Below are 23177 nucleotides of genomic sequence, written 5' to 3'. Positions count from 1 at the left end.
TACTTGTTTTTCTTTTTTATTTTCTATATTTATTTTATTTCTTCCTTTTTTATTTTCTTCTCTTAAGCCACTTAAGGGGGCCCACTATAGAGTCATTGGGGGCTCCCAACGACTCGATTGGGAGCCCCCAAGTGGTCCCTTGAGTGTATAAATAGGGGTACTCCCCCTTGTGTTCTTTCATGCTTTGGTGAGCTCATCTTTAATAAAAAGAGTATTTATTTTATGTGTGTAGCCTTGTTACAAGGCCTTTCATATTATTCTTAGTGGATTTCTTCTTTGTGCCTTTGTGCTAAGTTCATTGTTGGACATTATGAATGCATTTGCATTCTTGATTCTTCCGTATACTTCATTATAATAAGTTGCCTACATCCTGTAATTAATATAACTGTTGTCGTGTGATTGCTTACCGCGTATAGCTTATAAACTGCTTGTTATGCAATTGCTTGCACCTTATGATTAATGTATTTGCTGTCGTGAAATCATGTATGTCTTGTGTTGAATGAACTCTTACCTTGTGATAGTTGATAGCTCACTTAATTTTATAATTAATTGCACACATTGAAAACATTTATTTGTTTGCATACTCAATTGTTCATGTTAGAAATACGTATTCATCTGCATAGTCTTTTGTCCATACTAGAAATAACTCATTTTTTGTTATAATTGCTTATTTCAGTTCTATATTGTCTCACTTGTGCATCTGCCAATTTTTTGTGAAACTGACCAATTTTATGGGCAAGTGATGTTTCGGACTATGATGGCACGATGTCGTGATGAGATCAAGATGAGACTTTTCCCTAACGTTTCACTCCTGAGGACATTTCGATAAATTTGTATAAAGGTTTTCCTAAAAATCTCTCATTTGTACAAGTCTTAAACTATTAAAAAGTTGCATTTTTATAATCTATTTGATTTCTTAAATGTATGAAGTTTCAAATCTGTTGTGAAAGAAAGTTTGCACTGTAATACACCCAAGGTCCATTGACTTGCTTTTCCAAACACTATTTTCCGCTGAATTACTATTTAAAAACTCTGATAAACGGATGATTTCAAAGTTTTCGAACTTTTTACAAAAAGTTACAAGTCCTGCATTTTGGGGAGTTACATTATCTTTTAATCATTTAAAAGATGCAGGATCGACACGGATCATCTTTCATCCAATATATCGCAGCATCAGCATGTTGTGCATGCCTTGCGATATTAGCAATGGTACAGGTTTCTCAGCAGAAACCCCCACCCAAACTCATGCCCATGCCCTTAAACAGGGTTATCTGAGTTGTATCGGAGACGCAAACATAAGTAGCAAACACACTACTCCCAAATATGTTGATTTTAGAGTGTAATAACATGAATTTTATCAGATAAATAAACTTGAATTTCATATTCAGAAGCTGCTACAAGGATACTTTCATTGTTTTAATTTTTATATCTAATTGGATCTCGGATGTCCTATTCGGATCTTCGATGACGAATCCTTAAAATACTATTTGGATCTTCGATAATTGGATCCAGATAAATACCTAATAGTAGATTTTAATTTTTGGTTCGGATCCTTGATATTGGAACTCAATATCATGGTTATTATTGATATTGAATCCAAAACTTATTATGTGGATCTGCGAATTTATAATCAGATCTTAAAGGAGAAAACTTTATATAGGATCCATAATAGTTTATTTTGGAGCCATATTCATCTACTGAAGGTTTGGATCCAAATTACATCATTTGGATCCATAGTTTCAATCGTGTAATAAAGAGAAAATTTTCGAATCCAGGATCCATAAGGGATCCATATATAAACGTACGTATAATATATATATATATATATATTGGGGAAGAAACAATAATAATAATAGAAATATAATAGCAAATATATTAAATATACCTTAATGGTTGGATCCATACGGATCCAACCTGCGGATCTGAATTCTAGGAGAATCTGTGGTCTCACGCTGCAAGTGAACCTCAGATCCAACTCACGGTTGGATCCCGGGTCTCGGTCTTGGATCCGGACCCGGACTATGCCCCACGTACATACGGTAAGTAAAGAAAAAAAAATATGTAATATAAGGCAACCTGATACGGGTTGCCAGATAAAACAAAGCTAGTTAGGGTTCAGAGTGAACCCTAGCCCTCGTAAGGGGAAATCGCAAAGGGGCTGGGGGAAGGGGTAGCACAGCCGCAAGGGTGGGGGTAACAGCCCTTCCCTTTTGGGGGCCACCCTCCTACAAATCCCCTCTTCTCTCTCTTCCTCTCACTCTCCTCTCCTATCTGTTTCTGTCTTCTCGCTCTCTCACCTCTCATCTCTCTCTTCCTCTATGGTGATCTTGCGCACGTTGGTAGAGTACCGTCGTCGGCAAGCCTCCCAACCATCTGCTGCTGCCATCGCCTGCAACCGGAGTCATCGGCGACCTCCCCAACCGCGACCACCACCTTCTCTTCGCAGGAACAGGTAGGTTTTCTTGTTCTTTTTCTTCTTTGGGGTATTCTGTGTGTCGAGCATGGGGAGTGGGTTGCCGGATTCCAAAGAAAGAAGAGGGAGGGGTGTCGATGCCGAAAACCCTAGGTTGCTGCACTAGGGATTTCCGATGAACCCCTAATCCCAAAATCCCAAATCAACAATTTGGGGGTTTCAGTATGCTTGTAATAAAGGGAGTTTCAATTTCAAAAAAAAAATGGATCAAGTATTAGATTCAGAATCTTGAAAAAAAAATGGGTTCCCGATGGCTACGACCTCATATTTTGGGGGTTCTTGCATAACCCTAACCTAAAAATCTCAAATCCAATCGATTTGGGGGTTTCCTTGCATAACCCTAACCTGCAGAATCCCCAAATCAAATCGATCTGGGGTTTTGGCTGAGGTATTGGATAGCCCCAGCCGTGGGGTTTCTGATTTTTTTGAAATGGATAACCCCAGGTTTGGGGATTTCCTATTTTTGTACTCGATAAACCAAATACGGAAGGGAGGCTTGATTCTTGGTTGTACATTGTAATACATTTTAGGATTACTTAGTTATGTTAGTCACTATTTTAATGCATAAATTGTTAAGACGTGAAGGGATGCATAAATAATAGTAATTCTTTTATAATAGTAATTCTTTTAGTAGCAGGTTAGTAGAACATAGTATGTTATGTGATGGGCTGTTAGCCGATCCTTTGAGTCTGCTTCATTTAATATTACATAGCATTGTTTATGAAACCCCTGTTATGCTAATTTGAGTCTGGTTATTTTAGTAAAACCTAACCTGTTTATCTCCCTGATTTGGTGTTATTTCGCTAATTAGCCCATCCTTTGAGTCTGTTTCATTTAATATTATATAGCATGGTTTATGTAACTCCTGTTATACTAACTTGAGTATGTTTAATTCAGTAGAACTTAACATGTTCAGATTAATCCCTTTTAACTGATTGGTGTCTGTTTCACTTAGTGAAACATAGCAGGTTTACGTTCCTGATTCACCGCATGCGTTTGATTCATTTAGTAAAACATACCATGAATTTTTGTTAGCTAAATGGAATATGGTTCTTTCTTTGTTTTCCTGCGTAACACAGCATGCTGTAGGATACTTAGTCTGTACAGTAAGTGGCTGATCAGATTGCTATTGCACAAGCTGTATACTAGCTAAACTGAAATGTTAAAAAATACTTAGTTCATATGGCCGAACAAAGTCTAGTTGGTTTTATTGTGTTCTTACGTAACTCAGCATGCTATATGGTACTTAATTATTCGATAAAATACAGTGTAATGGCTGAGGGATCCAAGTTTTGTTTTAAGAATTACAGTATGTTAGCCAATGATACCTAGTCATCACTTCACTTGTGCACTGAATTTTCTGTGTTTGTATAACTGAAATAGGCTGAATGGGTTTACAGATTCTGTTATTTTTGGCTTAGATTCCACATAAAATCCCAAGTTCTATTACACTCCAACTTCTACCTTAGATCAGGAGGAGTTGTACATCAGTGAAGTCAGTGGAATCATAAACTAATGATCGAACACATGCATTAACTGCCTTTCGTAAGAAAATGTATGATTTGACTTGCTTGTATGCAACATGTTAATTGTGTTTGAGGAATGAGGTTGTTATATTGGTTACAAACATCTGATGGTACACTTAGTGACATGTGGATATGTTTTTTGCCTAAAGGGGGCAATATGAATGGATTACCCGATATGGGTATTTGGGCTATTAGCCTGTGTGTTATGGCAATAAAAGTGATGAAAACGTAATTGTAATTGTTGCGTGCCTGACTGGTTTAAAGGCACTGAGGCATTCGTGCTTGACTGGTTTAAAGGTACAGGAGCACTTTGAGTGGGTTCGTGCAATCAATATGAAAAGAAAAATTACGATGTATGTGTACCTTGGTAAAATGACTAAGGTTGGAAACTTACTACTATAGTAGCAGGAGGTAGTTGAGGAAAGGCCCCCGTACTTTGGGAAAATAATTAAATGAAAAAATTAACCCACTCAGATTCGAGCTTACCTTGGAGAGGGTAGGTGGTACAAAACTCCAAGGACATGTGTTTAACTGTTTCGAGCTAAAGTGACTCATTGGTCCCCAATCCTCGGAGTTAGGGGGACCCGAACTACCAATATGTCTTAGGTGGTAGTCTTTGTTCTTCTGCAGAAGTTAAAGATGCATCTTGTTTTGGTTTTGGCCTTTTGGAGGTTCTCTCGGTCACTAGCCGCTCCTTTAGGATTTACAGTTTCAGTTAGAACGTTCGGGTTAATAAAACACCCATGAATAATAAACCCCTGAATGTTCTCTTTCGTTACGGGTGATTCGGCCTGCGTGTACCTGTGGGATAAATAAAGATAAACATTAATTAGAACACTTTAGGTATCACACTGAGTAGGATTGTTGGAACTTATAATTCAAAGTTCAATATTTCTTTCTAAATGTATTTCTTTACTTGCAGCATACTTTAGAAATTGTAACATGTGAGATATTTGAATCATGTTGATGTGTAGCTAAATGTTATCCATGCTAATGTTGTGATTGTTGGTTAAATGATATACATGTTATTGTTGTTGAATAGTTTCTTTATTTGATCCTGTATATGCTGAAAATCACGCACGACACCCACATCACATACTTGACACATGATATACCTGCAAAAAAAGTTGCAGGAATTTCTACTTAGACAGTTGTAGTCTAATTCCTATAAATTTATCATTTTTTAGGTGAAGAATAGAGTTTATGAGCGACTGCGAGATGAAGCTTCGATCGAGACTTTGGATTTACTGTTCCCGGAATATTTTGGTTTTCTTTTAATTAATAAAACATGTTATGGAACTCTTATGTTATTATTCATTTGATAATGAAATGAAATAAATGATTTGGTTTGCTCTCCACTGTAATGTTCCGGAATGCTTAACCCCTAATATTACTTGTTTCCGCTGATATAAAAAAAAAAACTCAAAAAATCTGGGTTATAATTTTGGGGGGTTACAGGGAGACTTGGATGTTATTTCTCAAAAAAGGATCTCAAACTTTACTTTGCAAAACTGTATATTTGGAATATTGGACTCACGAATAGAAATCCTTTTATTAAGAATTTTAGCGCTCACGCGCAAACCCGCATCTTTTGAAAAAGAGCATAATTAGAATATGTCGAACCACACATCTTATTTTGAACATGATTTATCTTACAAACTGTGAGTATAACACTGTGCAACTCGAACGAAGCGAGATTGCCACGGATCTCTCATTCGTTTATCGCAGTTGCGCGTACATCGTGATACTGGTCTCGATAAACGGGGATAAGGGTTTTTCAAAAGAGCCACTCCAAAACACAAGTTCGTGCCCCTCATCAGGGTCATCCGAGTTGTATTGGATACACAAACAGAAATGGTAATGCATATCTCCCAAATACTTCGATTCGGGAGACCGGGTTGTAACCGTGCAACAACGACTTTCAAAACCTGCTTAACAAGACCACGCATTTGGAAACATGAATTCGCTTTAGGAATTCATTTTTTAAAACAAAAATGCATGTGTGACTCGTATCATTTCAAAACAAATGAGCGATATAGGATACACTTCAGACTGTACTTACGCAAATATAAGTTAGCAAGGAAATGTGAGCTCGTACACAAAGCAGTGCGACGATAAGGTGCAAGCAAAATCCTTAAAGGGCGAAAATGCGCATTGGGCGCAGGAGTGTGTAAGCAGTGCGCGAGGTACGAAATTGTACCTTGGCCAAATAGACATAACAGGAATTGAAAGCATAAGCAAAGCTCGAGGTACAAAACTCAGCTTAAATAAATGTGTAAAGCAATGCACGAGGTATGGAATCGCACCTCAACTAAATAAAGGTGTAAGCTGGTAAATGCAAAAGAGCAAATAGCGTGGGCACTAAAGCGCGACGGCGAAAACAAATGACAGTAAGTGATGCTTGATCCGCGAATCTGCATGTCAAGCTAAATAGATGCGTAAAGCAAATAAGCCTGTACACTAAAGCGCGACGGCGAAAGTAAAGAACAGGAAGCAATGTTTGATACGCAAAATCGTGTATCAAACTAAATAAATTGCATAAGCAAATAGATTGTGCACTGTAGCGCGGCGGCCAAAAGTAAATGACAGAAAGTAAAAAGGACAAGGATCGCAAAATTGCGTCCTTGAGTTAAAAGCGTGTGTATATAATATATATATATATATATATATATATATATATTTGTTTTAATTCACTTTTTAAATTATTTAACTTAGTTTCGTTCGTCCAAAGTCCATTAGGCAACTTTCCCCTACCTTGAGGGTTTCGGGGTTGCGCTTGCCTTTGTGGGTAAGTAACGAAGGACTCGGGCCGCGGGGCACGAGCGAGATCCATCGCGCGAGCTGCGAAAGTAAAAACACTTAGTATGACATAAGGAAAAAGGAAACAAAGCAATAGAGAGGGAAGGGGTAGGGGTGTAGTCCATGCCCGCAAACCTGACAACAAATAAAAAGGGAGGGGGCAGGGGCGCAACCCCTACCCATTGTCCAGTCTACAAAAGTAGGGGGCGGCAGGAGAGGGGAAGAGAGATGGGGTGGGTTCGGATGCCAGGTCAAGCCTAGCTCCATCCGAACTGAAGGAGAGGTGGGCTCAGCTACCTGGTCGAGCTCGGTCTTACCCCAAAAGAGAGAGAACGAGAGCAGGGAGGGGGCACCCCTCCTTGGCTAAAAGAAGCAGGGGATGTGCACCCTCCTCTGCAGATCCCAAGTGGCAGGGAAAGGAATGCGCCCTCCTAGGTGCCAAAGAGAGCAGGGAAGCCCGCCCCTGCGAAACCCAACAGAGAGAGAGTGAGGGGGGGGGGGTGCTCGGCACCCTCCCGATTGGCAAAATCAGAGCCACCATCCATGGTGGCTCTGGTCTGCCGACCAAAAAAAAAGAGAGACGAGGAGGAGGCAAGAAGAAGAGAGAGGGAGTGGGAAACTCACCTTAGAGGGGGGGCATCGCTGGCATAAAGAGGTCCGACGGGGCCCTACCAACGCGTCGGGGAAGGAAGACACGAGGTAAGAGGGGGCTCGGGGTCGGGGAGAGAGAAACGCAGGCGAGAGGGAGAGAGAGCACTGAGGGAGAGAGGGAGTGGCCGACAAGGGTTGCCGACGTCGGGTGGCGGTCAGCTCCAGCAGCTGAAGAGAGTCAAAGGGGAGAGGGGGAGTGTCGGGCGAACGACGTGAGAGAGAGAGAGCGGGGGCACAGGGTTTCTCGAATGAGAAACTCTTTCCCCCCTGCATGCTTTAAGTAAGCACGAGGGAGGGCATCGGGTCCAGGTCGGATCCGCCCCAGGTCCAACATACATTTTTTTTTTGAAATATCATGGGTTTTACATTGGATCTAGTCCGATCCAAATCCGAACCCGGCCCGTCAAGGTGGTCCTTTTTTGAAAAATTGCGACTTTCGAGCCAATCGTAGCCCGAATTCAGAAAAGTAAAATATCATTACGCTCAGAATTTTGAGACACATGTAACGATATATAACTCAAATTTCGCCTCTGAAATTTGTTCGAATTTAACCTAAATTTTACTTGAATTTTGCTTGAATTTAAAGGTTGAAAATAGAACTCTTTATCACCTTTTGATTTACTCATCTCGACCTTGTCGATCAGACCTGGACCAAGCCCAGACTCAAAGAACATCGGCCTAAAATCAAGATTCTACCGATTTTCTTTTATACTTAGCCAAATTTTCAAAAATCTCAAATTTAACTAAGTGTGAAAAATACATGATCTTACATAAATAATCATATCCTCTTTGTTGGATCAATTAAATTCTTGCATTGTAGTCGTTGTTTGGAATTCGTTTTATAATTTAGTGTAGGTTCTTCACTTAATATCTAATTATTCATTAATAGTACATAAATGATGCATCTTTATTTTTTGTTTTTTTATTTGGTCAATTTTTTAATATTTTTTTTGTGAAGCTTACGCTTTACGCCTCGCTGTGCCTCAACGCTATTCACAACATTGGTTTCAACTAAGACTTGTAGCCTAGGTTTTAACCATAGACACAGTGTGATGGTCATCAAGGTTTGAAAACCACAGAATGTTGGGCAGGGATCACTTGAACTGAACTGAAAATGATGTTGGTAAGATCATAAATTTGGACCACAGGTTGCAGTTTTCTGCCCAAAGTAGGGAATCCAGTAAGTATAATTTTAACAAGTTCTTATTCACAAGATGAGTGGATTTACGAGCTAAAAATTGTGTTTCATTTGAAGTACAGGAATACACAGTTCAGAATTAACTTTTAATGAGTGCTCACCTTGCAGAAGACCTGCTATCCGCCAGGGCTGACTTGCAGTCATCTGCCCTTGCCTAAAGACAATACAAACAAATGTTATTTGATTCATGAAATTCTCACTACCAAATAATATACACTGGTGAAATTCCAGAACCTGAAAATGCATTAAATAGGCTATGCAGCCCAACATACCTGAAGTTTTTCAAGTTCTTCTGTAAAGATAGACAAGCCATAGTCACTCAGTTTTGAAATACCATGCTCATCAATCAAAATATTTTTAGATTTCAATTGATTGTGGAAAAAACCAGGAATTATTCCTGTATGAAGAAAGTGTACAGCCTTTGCCACTCCAATGAGAACAGCCAACCTCTCAGACCACTTGAGTGATTTTTCTGAATTGTCTGCACACAAGTGTTAGTAGCAACAAAGGGGATCTACCACATTTGAAAAAACAAACAAATGAATGCTGTTGTAGGCCACTAGTAATAGGTTAGTAAGTCATACCAGAAACATGTGCCTGGAGATTCCCATTAGGTATGTACTCATAAACAAGAAAAACCCTGTTAACATAGGACTCATCTGGAGCACCATCAATGCAGTGACCAAGAAGGCAAACTAAGTGGGGATGGCGAAGCTTTGAAAGCAGATCAAGGCGAAGCTTAAGGTTTCGAATTTGGTATTTCTTAAACAATGTAAAACATCGTATGGCAACATATGTACCATTCTCCAATCTTCCTTTGTATACCTGAAGGAAAAGAAAGGGATGCATTAGGCAGTGACACTCTGAATTCAGAATCAGCTAAAAGGGACTAATGAGCTAGAAACCCTCGCTCATTGTGTTCATTATCGATATAAACAGAAGACAAACAGTATTTTTAATCTGGTATTTAATAAAATCCATCCTGTCTCATAGAATACCAATCCTAGGTTCAAAAAGACACCATCCATAAGCTTACATGAAACAGGAAAGTCAACACAAGTGGCAAAAGTATCATATGACCTTTTATCTTCTCTGGAGGCAAGAACCTTTAAATAAACAATCATTACTACCAAAGAAAAGAGAAAAATGCCTTACTGCAGTGTCTTCCCCAAAAACATGGATATGATCTATAGCTTTCAAATCTATCACAGCATGTCCAAAGAACATTATTGCAGTTCAGAAGGTTTTGATTAAAATTTCTCAATTTGACTTTGACCCACAAGTTAAAGCAACCCATGGCCACCCTAGTATCAACACAATTCCAAAATTAAGTTCAGCCATGGCATATGATTCATTGAGAAGCTTATGAGCAATCTGCAATGCAAATCTCATGAATCATTATCCTGAGAGTGTAGATGAGTCTATCAAGATATCGAGGCCATGTATGGCCAAAAGTGATACTGATACTTTGCATTGAGAAGAAATTGATGATTTCTTGTTTAAGGATCTGGTGAACACAATCACCATGAGCAGAAATGCTCACTCATACATGCAAATGCTTCACATCTAGGCCCTTAGTTGTCAGTGTAGATGAGTCTATGAAGGCAGTCTGTTATTTATTTATCTATACTTGTAAAGTTTTATTCTACCTAAAAAACCTACTTGAAGTTCATCAGTCAGACCTTGTTTGTAACTTTGTATAGTTTTAAGCAGAGTTGTAAGTCGAGGAAGCGGGAAGCGTAGCGAACCAGGAATCGTTTCGAAAGTGAGAAGAGAAGCAAACCGGAAGCAACATAGGAATCGAACCGGAATCAGTGGGAAAACAAATATGAAAGCGACTTAGAATTCGATTGGGAAATGAAAGAAAAGCGAATAGGAATCAAACAAGAAACGAAAATGTAATTATACTTTTATTAATTTACCAAAATATAAAATTTATGTTATCATTGACAAAATAAAACATGAGTAGAGAACATTAAAAGTTGATCTATTAAGTGCAACAATTTAACAAATGCATCTTTGTCCCGGACCGAGTTTGGAATGGGGCATGAGCAGTGCAGAGCTCTACTGAGTGGAAAATGCATCGAGTGTAAGAACGTGCGGTATGCGTCAGCTTGATCGGTGACGTGCGGTGGTAGCATGGCATGCGATAGGCAACGATATCGTCGTTAGTGCATTGTTGTATGGCGGCACAGACGTGGAGCGTTGTTTGGCTAAGCAGTGCCAGCGGACCAGAGGGTGTTGCCTTTGGAGAGTTGCTTAAGAACCTCTCAACTTGCGGTGTCCCACGCGAGGCGATTGGACGCACGGGGGTGCGTGTGGGTTAGAAGTAATTTCCCCAAGAGTCACACTAGGTGATTCCAACCGAGTAAAGATACTCGGGGCTAGGCAAGAGAGAGCCTATGCTCCAGCGAATGAGTTTGGGTGGTGCCCTTCGCTATGGCATGAAATCATCAACTGGTCTTCGGACTGGGGGTCGAAAGACTCGGATCCTTCAGTGGCGAGGTTTCAACTCGCTTGCGCATGGAGCTGCGATGTGCTCCATGGCATTCTAAGTTAAGGCAGGTTGGTGCCCTTCTCGAAAGTGCTTAGTTGGTATGGGACGACTATGCACAAAGTGGCATTGATAACATAGAACGCATTTGAAGATGCGCTTGAAGAGCTTCCGCTAGGCAGCTGTGCGCGGGGTAGCGCACAGGGCCAATATTCTGATTCAACACATTGAAAGTGTTGGTGAGTGGCTTGTGGCCGTTAGTCTGGCCATATTGGCTAGGCTAGCATGTTACAGGTTGCGAGTTATTCTATGCCCGTGGCAAAAGTGGCTATAAGATAGCGATTAGAAGGCTTGTGACGGTAAGGAGGACCGTTGCGCTGCATGGGCTTATTGAGCGAAAATTAGCCCGTGACAATTGGCATCAGAGCAGATCGATATCTTGAGCAAGATACACTCAAAAAGAAAAGGTTCACGGAGACCTTGTTATTCATGTGCGACAATGAAAGGAACAAAGATGGTTTATTCTTGCGATACAAAATTGCGTAACTGAAGATTGGTGAATCGAATCGTTGAAGCAAAGTAGTGGTTGGATGGTATGGGACATCTTTACCACAATATTCTGAAGCGTAAGGTTGCTGTTCAGTTGTCGGCTAAGGGAACGCAGATAAATCAAAAAGATTCTCACCAGTTGTGCGTTAGGCTCACAGGTGGAGCATAGCGTTTGCCTTGTGCATGCAGAGAATGCACGTTGGATTCGGCTGGAAGGATTTGCACCTTTGGGTTGGGGAGACTTGATAAAACTTGTGCTCTCTCCCAAGCTTGTGGGTTAGCGGAGTGCCCACGTTGAGCAAAGATGCTCGTCAGTTTGGTCCCTTAAATTGAAAGTTCCCTGAGAAGTGTGTGTGCGGAAAGAGTTGTTGTTCTTAGATCGTTGATCCCTGCGGAAATTCTCTGCTGACTCTAGAAGAGAGTTGCAGCATGCGGGCTTCGGGAGGGGAGCAGCAGCATTGGGCCGAAGGTGCCTATGGGAGGAGGAGGCAGCAGCATTGGGCCGAAGGTGCCTATGGGAGGAGGAGGCAGCAGCATTGGGCCGAAGGTGCCTATGTGAGGAGGACGAGTACCACGAAGACACTCTGAAGGATCGCATTGGGTTAATGCTCCAGCAAAGCATTCCCCACTTGAGGACTCAGATGGATCATCGAAAAACCGTAAATGTTGTGCTAAAGGGATAGAGATCTCTGCGGTACACATTGGTGGTTATTTTTCTCGGAGAGGATCACAAAGGGCTAAAAGTGCCCTTGCTGAGGTTGGAAAGCAACCCAGCCATGAGCTTAATGACGACAAGCTTGTCGTGCAGGTAAGGATGCCCTGCTTGAGTTGGAACTACACTGGGGTTCCACGAGCATGGAAGGCTCGTTGCGAGAAAGCGGAAGACTGTTGTCTAAGCGATCAGAGATGTGCTAAGGTATGGGACTTGGCATATTAAAGATTGTGGAGATGGTGGATGGACACCAGAACAGGTTGAGCTGGATGAAAAAGAAGTTAGCCAAAAGTTAACACAAAAGGGAACTGGCAAATCAAGCTAACTGCGTTCTTACCTACACCAACATTATCGAGGACGTATAATGGCTTGGGTGGGGGAGCATGTCCCGGGCCGAGTTTGGAATGGGGCATGAGCAGTGCGGAGCTCTACTGAGTGGAAAATGCATCGAGTGTAAGAACGCGCGGTATGCGTCAGCTTGATCGGTGACGTGTGGTGGTAGCATGGCATGCGATAGGCAACGATATCGTCGTTAGTGCATTGTTGTATAGCGGCACAGACGTGGAGCGTTGTTTGGCTAAAAAGTGCCAGCAGACCAGAGGGTGTTTCCTTTGGAGAGTTGCTTAAAAACCTCTAAACTTGCGGTGTCCCACGCGAGGCGATTGGACGCACGGGGGTGCATGTGGGTTAGGAGTAATTCCCCCAAGAGTCACACTAGGTGATTCCAACCGAGTAAAGATACTCAGAGCTAGGAAAGAGAGAGCCTATGCGCCAGCGAATGAGTTTGGGTGGTGCTCTTCGCTATGTCATGAAATCATCAACTGGTCTTCGGACTGGGGGTCGAAAGACTCGAATCCTTCAGTGGCGAGTTTTCAACTCGCTTGCGCATGGAGCTGCGATGTGCTACATGGCATTCCAAGTTAAGGCAGGTTGGTGCCCTTCTCGGAAGTGCTTAGTTGGTATGGGACGACTATGCACAAAGTGGCATTGATAAACATAGAACGCATTTGAAGATGCGCTTGAAGAGCTTCTGCTAGGCAGCTGTGCGCGGGGTAACGCACAGGGTCAATATTCTGATTCAGCATATTGAAAGTGTTGGTGAGTGGCTTGTGGCCGTTAGTCTGGCCATATTGGCTAGGCTAGCGTGTTATAGGTTGCGAGCTATTCTATGCCCGTGGCAAAAGTGGCTATGAGATAACGATTACAAGGCTTGTGACGGTAAGGAGTACCGTTGCGCCGCATGGGCTTATTGAGCGAAAATTAGCCCGTGACATCTTGTTGCAAGCATTTAATAATTAATACATTAAGAAAAATTCATAATTCATAATTCATATTCCTGTTGCAACTAATTAACAAATGCATCTTGTTGCAAGTATTTAATAAATAATACATTAAGAAAAAATCATAAGTCGTATTCTTATTGCAACCATTTAACAAATGCATCCTATTGAAAGCATTTAATAAATACTACATCAAGAAAAAATTATAATTCATATTCTTGTTGTAACCATTTAACAAATGCATCATGTTGCAAGCATTTAATAAAAAATACAACAAGAACAATTCATGATTCATATTCTTGTTGCAATCATTTAGCAAATGCATCTTGTTGCAAGCATTTAATAAATAATACATCAAGAACAATCCATAATTCATATTCCCGTTGCAAGCATTTAATAAATAATACATCAAGAAAACTAATAAAGTTGATTAAGAAGCGTACCTTTTTTAAGAAATTAGACACATTGAGCGAGAGAGATAGAAAAAAGAACAAGCGAGAGGGAGTGAGACACAATGAAAGAAAGAGAGTAGAGACAGAGTGAGCGAGAGAGAGAGAGAAAGAGATAATGACAAACAAAAAGAGAGTGAGCGAGAGAGACAACAGACAACAAGAGAGAGTGAGACACAGAGAGCGAGAGACGGAGAGAGGGAGGGAGGGAGAGAGCGAACGAGAGAGAGGGAGAGTCAGAGAGAGACATATCGAGTGAAAGTGAGGGGGAGAGAGAGTCGGAGCGAGAGATATAGAGAGAGAGAGAGAGGGAGAACAGGAGAGAGTGAGAGACAGAGAGAGCGACAAACGGAGAGAGAGAGGGAGAGGGAGAAACATACCTAAAGAAGCCCATGGTGGTCACCGAAGCACACTAGAGGTCGCCGGAGAGGGAAGGAGCGAGCGAGAGAGAGGGTAGGGTTTGGGAGTCGAAAACCACCCAAACCCTTAGTTTTTTTTATATTTCACAAGATTTTCAATTACCATTTTACCCTTTTAAAAGAGACTCTTTTTTATTTTTTTGGTAAAAAAAAATCAAAGGCTAAAATTATCTTGACCTTAAAAAAAGTAAAGTTACTTCCCGATATTGAGAAGTGAGCTTCCTTTTAATAGGAAGTGTGCTTCCCAAATAAAATAGGTGCTTCCCCATGCGTTTCGGAAGCACCACGTTTCGTGCTTCCGAAGTGCACTTCCCGACTCCTATAGGTACTTCCGGTAACCCTGGTTTTAAGTCTAGAATATTTGTCCATGAAAAATCAAAAGTTCATACATCATTACGAACAATAACAAAAGGAAATTCTCATCTTTGACAACATCATTTAGCATCCTGAAATGAGTTGCAGGTATAAAGCTTGAAAAAAAAGTGTCGGACACGTGCCAGGCACATGTCGGGGTTTGGTCCGTTGTGTCGGGCCCGGATCCGAGTCCGAACCGGACCCGAGCTTGACCCGACCCCGGTTTCTCGAACATTTGAGTGACTGCATCTTTAAAAAGATGCAAGCTCAGTCGAGCGAGGGGTAAAACCCCTCACCACTCTCTCTCCTCTGCTCTGCCTCCCGCCTTTGTCCCGTGTGCTGCAGGAAGCTGACGACTGAAGCCGTCGGCGGCCTCCGAGCTCCAGCAACCCACCGCTTCCTCCCCTTCCTCTACAGCCACCGACGATCGTGTCGGTGACCTTCACCCGCGATAACCCTCGCCTGACACCGTCTCTCTTCCCCTTTTTGTCTCCCCGTCTCTCCCGTGCTGTCGTCGGCAATCGGAGCTGCTGACGACCAACCCTGTTCGGCCTCCTCCTCCATGTGTCTGGCAGACACTCCAACGGCCCTGTTACCCTTGTCCTCTTGCCTCTTCGATTCGACAGAGGAGCCCCCGACGTCGGAGCTCCCTCTGCTTATTAGAGGCTGCACACCGATAACCCCGAGAGCCTCCTCTCCTTCCTTCGTCCCTTCTTGCCCATTAAAGAAGGTCTCGTCACTGCCATCGCCTTCGCCTGAGTCGTCCTTGGACTCCTTTGTCATCACGGTCTTCTCAGGTAAAACCCTCCCCTCTTCTTCTTCTCCTTTGTGAGGGATTGACCGACAGGGGGGCTAAGCCCCCTGTCGTCGCCTCTTGTCAGCAGGGGATTACCCCCCTTGCCTTCCTTTTGGAATCGGTCGACAGGGGGGCTGAGCCCCCTGTCGTCGCCTCTCGTCGGCAGGGGGTTACCCCCAGCCTTCCTTTTGGAGTCGGTCGACAGGGGGGCTGAGCCCCCTGTCGTCGACAGGGAGTTACCCCCCCCCCCTTGCCTTCCTTTTTGGAGTCGACCGACAGGGGGGCTGAGCCCTCTGTCATCGCCTCTCGTCGGCAAGGGGCCCACCCCTGTCGCTTTCTTTTTCGGCAGGGGGCTCTGTTCCCCCTATCCTTCTTGTGTTTGCCTGCAGGGGGTGAAGCTCCCCCTGTATTTGTGTCCCGACAGGGGGCGAGGCCCCTTGCTTGTTGTTTCCCGGTAGGGGGAGAAGCTCCCCCTGGCCTCTGTTGTTCCTCGGCAGGAGCCGAAGCCCCCTGCTCTCCTGTTGCTTCCCGACAGGGGGTTCTGCCCCCCTGCTTCCTGCGTTTTGCAGGCAGGGGGCGAAGCTCCCCCTGCCTCTTTTGGTTTCCAGTAGGGGGCGAAGCCCCCTTGCCTTCTTCCTGTTTTCGAGCAGGGGGCAAAGCCCCCTGCACCTTGTTCTTCGGCAAGGGGCTTTTCCCCCTGCCTTGATCTTGTTGTCGGCAGGGGCAGAGCCCCTGCCTATCTCGTTTCCAGCAGAGGTTGCGCCCCCTGTCCTGTTTCCTGTTGAGGCAGGTTCGGAAGGGAGCCTTTGCTCCCTCCCTGCCTTTTCTGTCTCTGCCTCTGTGGCTTTTTACCAGGCAAAGGTGAGGCCCTTGCCTCCTGCATCCTCGCGGGCAGGGTGCAGTGTCTGTGCCCCTGCCTCTGCATTTCTGGCAATATAGGAGCAGGCCTCCCTGTCCCTGCTCGTGTGGCTGGGGGCTAAGCCCTTAGCCCTCTCTGTTGTTCGGGCATGCAAGGAGGAAGGCTCCCTACCTCTGCCACTGTTTACTGTCGGTGGTCAGCAAGGCTCTGTCAGGAGGCCATTACTGCTCCAGCAGGTAGGGAACCTAAGACTCCATGCCTTGCTGCCTCTGTTGTTTTTCTGCAGGGAGCTGAGCTCCTTGCCTACCCTCATGTTTGGGGTCCAGTACCACTGCAGGTCTTATCGGACCCGCTTCTTGTTCGTATTATGGCATATTACTAATGTTCTAAGCATCGCAGGTTGAACGGTGGATCCAGCTTGCCTTAGTGGCTCGAGCTCGTGCTTACCTACACCGCAGGCGTACGAAGACCCGCAACCCCTCAAGGTAGAGGATTCTTGCGTAAAAGGACAATGAACTGATAAATCCTAAAATAAAGAAATATAACTAAAAATGAAAGAGGATGATACATGTATACGTATAAAATATATATGCATGTCTTTTAATTCAAGGACGTGATTTCGCGATCCTTGTCCTCTTTACTTTTCTTGCACTTTACTTTCCTGTTTGCCGCCGCGCTATATGTGCCCAAGCTTTTAATTCATGTCTTTACATTTTATGTTTTTTAATTTCAGGACATGGTTTCGCAAACTTGGTCCTTTTTAATTCTTGCATTTTACTTTCCTTTTTGTCGTCGCGCTATATGTGCCCAGGCTCTTTACTTGCAGTCTTTTCTGTTCCTACTTTACTTCCATGATGCGGTTTCGCAATGCTGGTCCTTTTTTACGTTCTCTCACTTTACTTTCTGCATTTACTTTTTTTGCACCTCGCTTTATGCGCCATGGCTTTCCTTCTTACTTTTGATCTTCGTACCTTACTTTCCTGTTGCTGTCGTGCTTGCTTTTGCACTTACTTTTTTGTGTGTTCATCTTTACTTTGTTGCTGCACTTCGTGTATATGCTTTGCTCGTGCATGTGTTGTTTTGTCCTTTGTTGTGTGCTCTTGTATTTTACTTGCTTATGCTCTTCGTTTAATCGAGGTACGACTCCATACCTCGCGAGTCATCTTTTACACTTGCTTAGTTAGGGTACGATTTTGTACCTCATGAGTTGCTTACGTATTTGTCTACTTATATGTTTCGATGGTCGAGGTATGATGTCATACCTCGTGTGTGGCTCAAGCATTTTACCCTCGAGGTGCAGCTTCGCACATCGAGTCTTGTTCTTTGTTTTGCCACTACACTATAATGTGCATGAGTTTGCCCCTTGTCAGTTGGCACTCCTTGAGTGCAACTTTGAGTGTATAGTATATATCGTTTTGCTTCTTTGTTTTAAAGGTCACGACGCACACCTATGCACTTTGGTTCTCTAAAAATGATGGTTCTTAGGTGTAAACTTATTTTCAAAATGTATAGCTTTGTAAAGCAGATTTCGAAAGCCTTTTGCAAGATAGCGGTTGGATCTCCCAAATCAATGTATATGGGAGAAGTGAGTTATAACTTTAGTTCGCGCATTCGATACGATTTGGATAACCATGTTTAGGGGCATGCGCACGAGTTAGGCAAAGGTTCTACTAAGGAACCTGTTAGATCATTGTCGCATCACCACTGATGCGAGACCTAGTTACTAGGCCTTCTGGTCAAACTAAGATAGTAGCGTCTTTCCTTTCTTCGCAAAAGTATTGTTAATGGATTTCTTCTGCGAAATCCATGCTCCTCCCCTTGTAGTCGTACTCTTAGTCATGTACGATATGTTTGGACTACAAAGAGCAGGATGAGAGGTCTGTAGTAACCTTGAAACGTGTATTAACACTTTAAGGAAATCATGTAATGCTGATGTTCGCCTAATAGGCAAGATGCTCGTGACTGTCTAAAGGACCTGAGCGTGATAAGTTGGAACTTGAATGAGTTCACTATGAACTTCTGTAAAGTAGATGTGTTGGGGGATTTTATGCGAGAGATCTTTACCCCTCTCATCGTGGTTGTACTTTTGAACAGGTATGTTGCGTACTGCGGTGAGTAGGATGAGAGGTGTGTCGTTGCCTCGAACGCGCAATGGCGCGTGTAATTCACATAATGATAATTATGCGCCTTCACAGGCAAGATGCTCGAGTGGGTCGAAAGACCAGAGCATGTAGAATGGGACGGCGATTAAGAAACCCTCGTCGTACCCGTTTGATATGGTTCATCAAGAGAGAGAATGGATGGTACAAAACTCTGATAGACAAGCCATTAATGGCTATTACGGGCAAACGTCTGGCTTCCCCAGTCATCGGAGGTAGGGAAAATGAGGGCTACCATAAGTATCCTAGGTGGTAGTCGTCTGGCACTTCTGCAGAAGCTGAATGCATCCATAGGCCTTGTTTGCCTTTGGGGACTTACTTTCTTGGCCACTGGCCATCTCCTTAAGAGCAGACTTAGTCAGTCATTCGGGGTATAATAAAATACATAACATAATGGACCCCTGAATCTGTTAAAATGTAAAACTGTACATATATGTATATATAATAATATTATATTATTATATATATATAAATACATTTTTAATTTCTTTCTTTTCTGTATTTTTTTTCCTTTATTTTTATTTTTTGTCTTTATGTCATCTAGTTCAGTTTGAACTAGAATGACGGTTGCTAGTCAAGTCCTGTCCAGACTTGACTAGCAATAGAGTTGTTGGACTGACACAGTCCAACAGCTCTTAATAGAGTTGTTGGACTGACACATTCCAACAGCTCTAAATAGAGCTGTTGGACTGTGCCCAACAGCTCTATTGAGTCCTCTTTCAGCTGTGTATATAAAGGGGTGCAGCCCCTCTTGTATTTCACTCCAATGCTTCTTAAGCAATTGGTTTTTCATATCAATAAAGAATACATTTTTATTTTTATTTTGTTTCCAGTTATACCCTTTTTAAGGGTTATGCTTTAGTGTCATTCTTGACACTTGCTCTTGTTAATCAAAGCTCGTGTTTCGAAGATCCCCATTTCATTTCATGGTATCAGAGCCGCGGAAGTACTAAATCTTGAGGAAAAGCTGCCTCGGTTTCCGTGCCCGTTTGCAAAAGTGTTCGCCACTTGAAGAGAAGTGTTTTATCACTTCATTGGAGAAGATTTCACATCTTGTTGTATTTTTTTTTTTTTCTTTCTTTCTCATTTTCCTTCTTGTTTCTCTTCTATCCCTATTCTTTCTCTCCTTGTAATCGATGGATGACAATGATAAAGTCACCATCATGCCTATGAAACTAAGCGATACGAACTATGTAACATGGGCTTCAATCATGAAGCACCATATATGGGGAAAAGGCTTATGGGGGATTGTGGATGGTTCCGATTCGGAACCTAAGCTATCTCTTACTAAAAAGGAGGGAGATAAAGACGTCCCTCTATCGGAAGAAGAGAAAATCAAGGCTATTGCCTCATACGAGAAGAAATGGAAAGAATGGAGAATATCTCATGCAAAGATAATGTCATGGCTTATCAATAGCGTTGACATTAAAAAATGCTCAAGTCTTGCCAAATTTGATCATGCCGATAAGGCATGGGAATACCTTAAGAATATGTATTCCCTTAAAGATATTGCACACGTGTGCAACCTCCAAGAAAAAGTTCGAATGATGACACAAGGAGACAAAACTATTCGTGAATATTACAATGGGTTGTCCGAACTTTGGGAAGAACTTTCCCTTTTAGAACCAAAGTGGCATTGTGCCGAAGACATCGAGCTTCGTCAGAAACAACTCGATGTTGAACATTTTTACCAGTTTATCACTGGATTAAGGCCGGAATTTGAAACCACTAAATCGGCCCTACTTCACCGGGGAAAAATTTCTTCTATTGTGGAAACTATTGAAGAGTTAACAATGGAAGAAAATCGTCTCCGGAAAGGTTCTTTAAAAATTGAAGATGATTCCGTTTTAGCCGTGTCTAGACCAGGGAATCATGTTCGATCATATAGGCCTCCTCACTTTAACCGACAAAATGGTGACTATGATAAGAAGAAAGTTATTTGTCATCACTGTCATGAACCGGGACACTAAAGGCCACAATGTCCCAAACTTAAGGAGCTGAGAGAAAAAAGAGCTGCAATTGCTGGATCGGAGCCCAAAGATCAGGATGCACCAGTTTCCCTGGCCCAACTAATGGAGATCCTTCAGCCTCTCATCAAAGGTGCCTCTTCCTCATCTGAAGCTTCAACCGGCGCAGCAGCCTCATCTTTTTCTGATTTAGGTAAAATTTCTTGGCTTCTTGACTCTGGTGCATCTTTTCATATGACCCCAAATAATCAAAGTCTATCCAAATGTGTTAAAAATAAAACAAGTGTGTCAAAGGTCTTTAATGCTGATGGGACTTCTCTTGAAATAGAAGGAATAGGAGATTTTGAAAAAATTTATAAAACAAAAAAAATTTTTATTCCAGAAATTAGACATGTTCCCAAATTAAATTTAAATCTTTTATCTGTATCTCAAATTTCTGATTATGGGTGTAATATTTCTTTTTCTTCTCATGGTTGTTGGGTACAGGATCGCCAGTCAGGCAAGCTGATTGGGGAAGGCCATAGAGAAGGAGGACTCTATTACATGGATTTTTTGGAAATGCCGAAGAAAGCTTTTTGTTATAATATTCAAAAAATAGAGTTGGAACTGTGGCATAAGAGACTTGGTCACCCACATATAGCCAAAATCCAACATTTTCCAAATCTAGGAAAATTTTGTAACTCTAAATCATTTGATTGTAAAGATTGTATTCTCGGCAAAATGAAAAGATTACCATTTCAGAACAGAACCTTTTTCTCTTCAAGACCACTTGAATTAATACACTCGGATGTTTGGGGTCCTGCACCAGTAATTTCTAAAGGAGGATTTGTTTACTATGTTATTTTTGTCGATGATTTCTCCCGACATACGTGGATGTACTTTCTCAAACATAAGTCTGAAGTATTTTCATACTTTCAAACTTTTCATAATATGGTTAAAAACAAATTTCAAAATGATATTACTATTTTTCGCACAGATTCAGGGGGAGAGTTTTTATCCACAGATTTTCAAAATTATCTTAAATTGCATGGCATCACACATCAAAGATCTTGTCCTTATACACCTCAACAAAATGGACTGGCAGAACGAAAACATCGCCATATTATAGAAACCACTAGAACTTTATTAATAGCAAATCAAGTCCCTAAAGACTTTTGGGCAGAAGCTGCCTTAACTGCCACCTATCTCATTAATAGGATGCCATCTTCTTCGTTACAAAATATCACTCCCATTGAAAAACTTATGAACATTTCTCCAGACTACTCTAGATTAAGAATATTTGGGTGCAAATGTTTCATATTTACTGACAAAAATGATAAACTTTCCCCTCGTGCGATTCCCTGTGCCTTTTTAGGATATGCTGAAAACCAGAAAGGTTATAGATGTTTTGACTTCAAAAATAATAAACTATATGTGTCTAGAAATGTTTCCTTTCTTGAAAAGGAGAGCTTCTTTGATTTTAGAAAATTAAAAGACGTCACTGAGTACTCCTTTTTGCTAGATCTAACATCAACATCTGATGAATATGACCTTGATTGTAACTTTGATGACGATCCAAGAATTATTGATCTTAATGTTGAAAATGAAGAAGTTCATAGAGATACTAGTATTCAATATTCCAGGCGACAAGAGTCTAATACTCCATGTGCACTTGAGAAATATTCTAACATTCCAACTAGACAATCATCCCGAATCTCGAGGCCTCCAGAAAAGTTTGTATCATACGAGTCTTTCTCACCCACATATAGGGCAATTATTGCATTAATTCACTCATATGAAGAACCATCCACATATTTTCAAGCAAAAAATGATATCAAATGGATAGAAGCCATGAAAGTTGAATTAGATGCACTTGAAAAGGCTTCTACATGGAATATTCAAGATCTTCCTCCAGGGAAGAAAACTATAGGATGTCGATGGGTTTATAAAATTAAAACCAAGAGTGATGGTACTCTTGAAAGATATAAAGCCCGTTTAGTAGCCAAAGGTTATGCCCAAGAATATGGGATTGATTATGAAGAAACCTTTGCTCCGGTGGCTCGTATGACTACTGTCCGAACCTTAATTGCCTTAGCTTCTATCAAAAAATGGTCTATTTTTCAAATGGATGTCAAAAATGCTTTTTTAAATGGAAAGCTAGTTGAAGAAGTATATATGGAACCCCCTCCTGGTCTAAGTATTCCTAAGGGTAAAGTCCTTCGCTTAGAAAAAGCTCTTTATGGACTTAAACAAGCACCAAAAGCTTGGTATGATAGGTTTAGTCGTGTTATGATTGATATTGGTTTTCAATTCTGTTTAACTGACACTGCTTTGTTTATTAAGAATTCTGATGGAGGAATCATTGTGCTTCTTCTTTATGTGGATGATATGATCATCACCGGAAGCGATAAACAGGGAGTTGAAACAATCAAAACACTTCTTAAATCTCATTTTGAAATGACTGATTTGGGCTTGTTGAGATATTTTTTAGGCATTGAAGTTGCTTATTCTCC

General features: G+C 41.8%; 1 protein-coding gene across 1 annotated transcript in view; it reads right to left on the bottom strand.

The window, feature by feature from the left end:
* LOC149842948 (Leucine-rich repeat protein kinase family protein) overlaps nucleotides 1-23177 on the bottom strand; it is a 54082-nt gene that overhangs the window by 12848 nt on the left and 18057 nt on the right. Inside the window, 3 exon segments of the mRNA XM_090000775.1 lie at nucleotides 8749-8801; nucleotides 8920-9121; nucleotides 9123-9472. Coding sequence (XP_089856901.1) covers nucleotides 8749-8801; nucleotides 8920-9121; nucleotides 9123-9472 — 605 coding nt within the window.

This window comes from Nuphar pumila, chromosome 3 (genome assembly GCF_984573655.1).
Source record: "Nuphar pumila chromosome 3, dmNupPumi1.hap1.1, whole genome shotgun sequence".
Classification (NCBI taxonomy): domain Eukaryota; kingdom Viridiplantae; phylum Streptophyta; class Magnoliopsida; order Nymphaeales; family Nymphaeaceae; genus Nuphar; species Nuphar pumila.
This window is presented reverse-complemented; position numbering and strand designations above follow the sequence as displayed.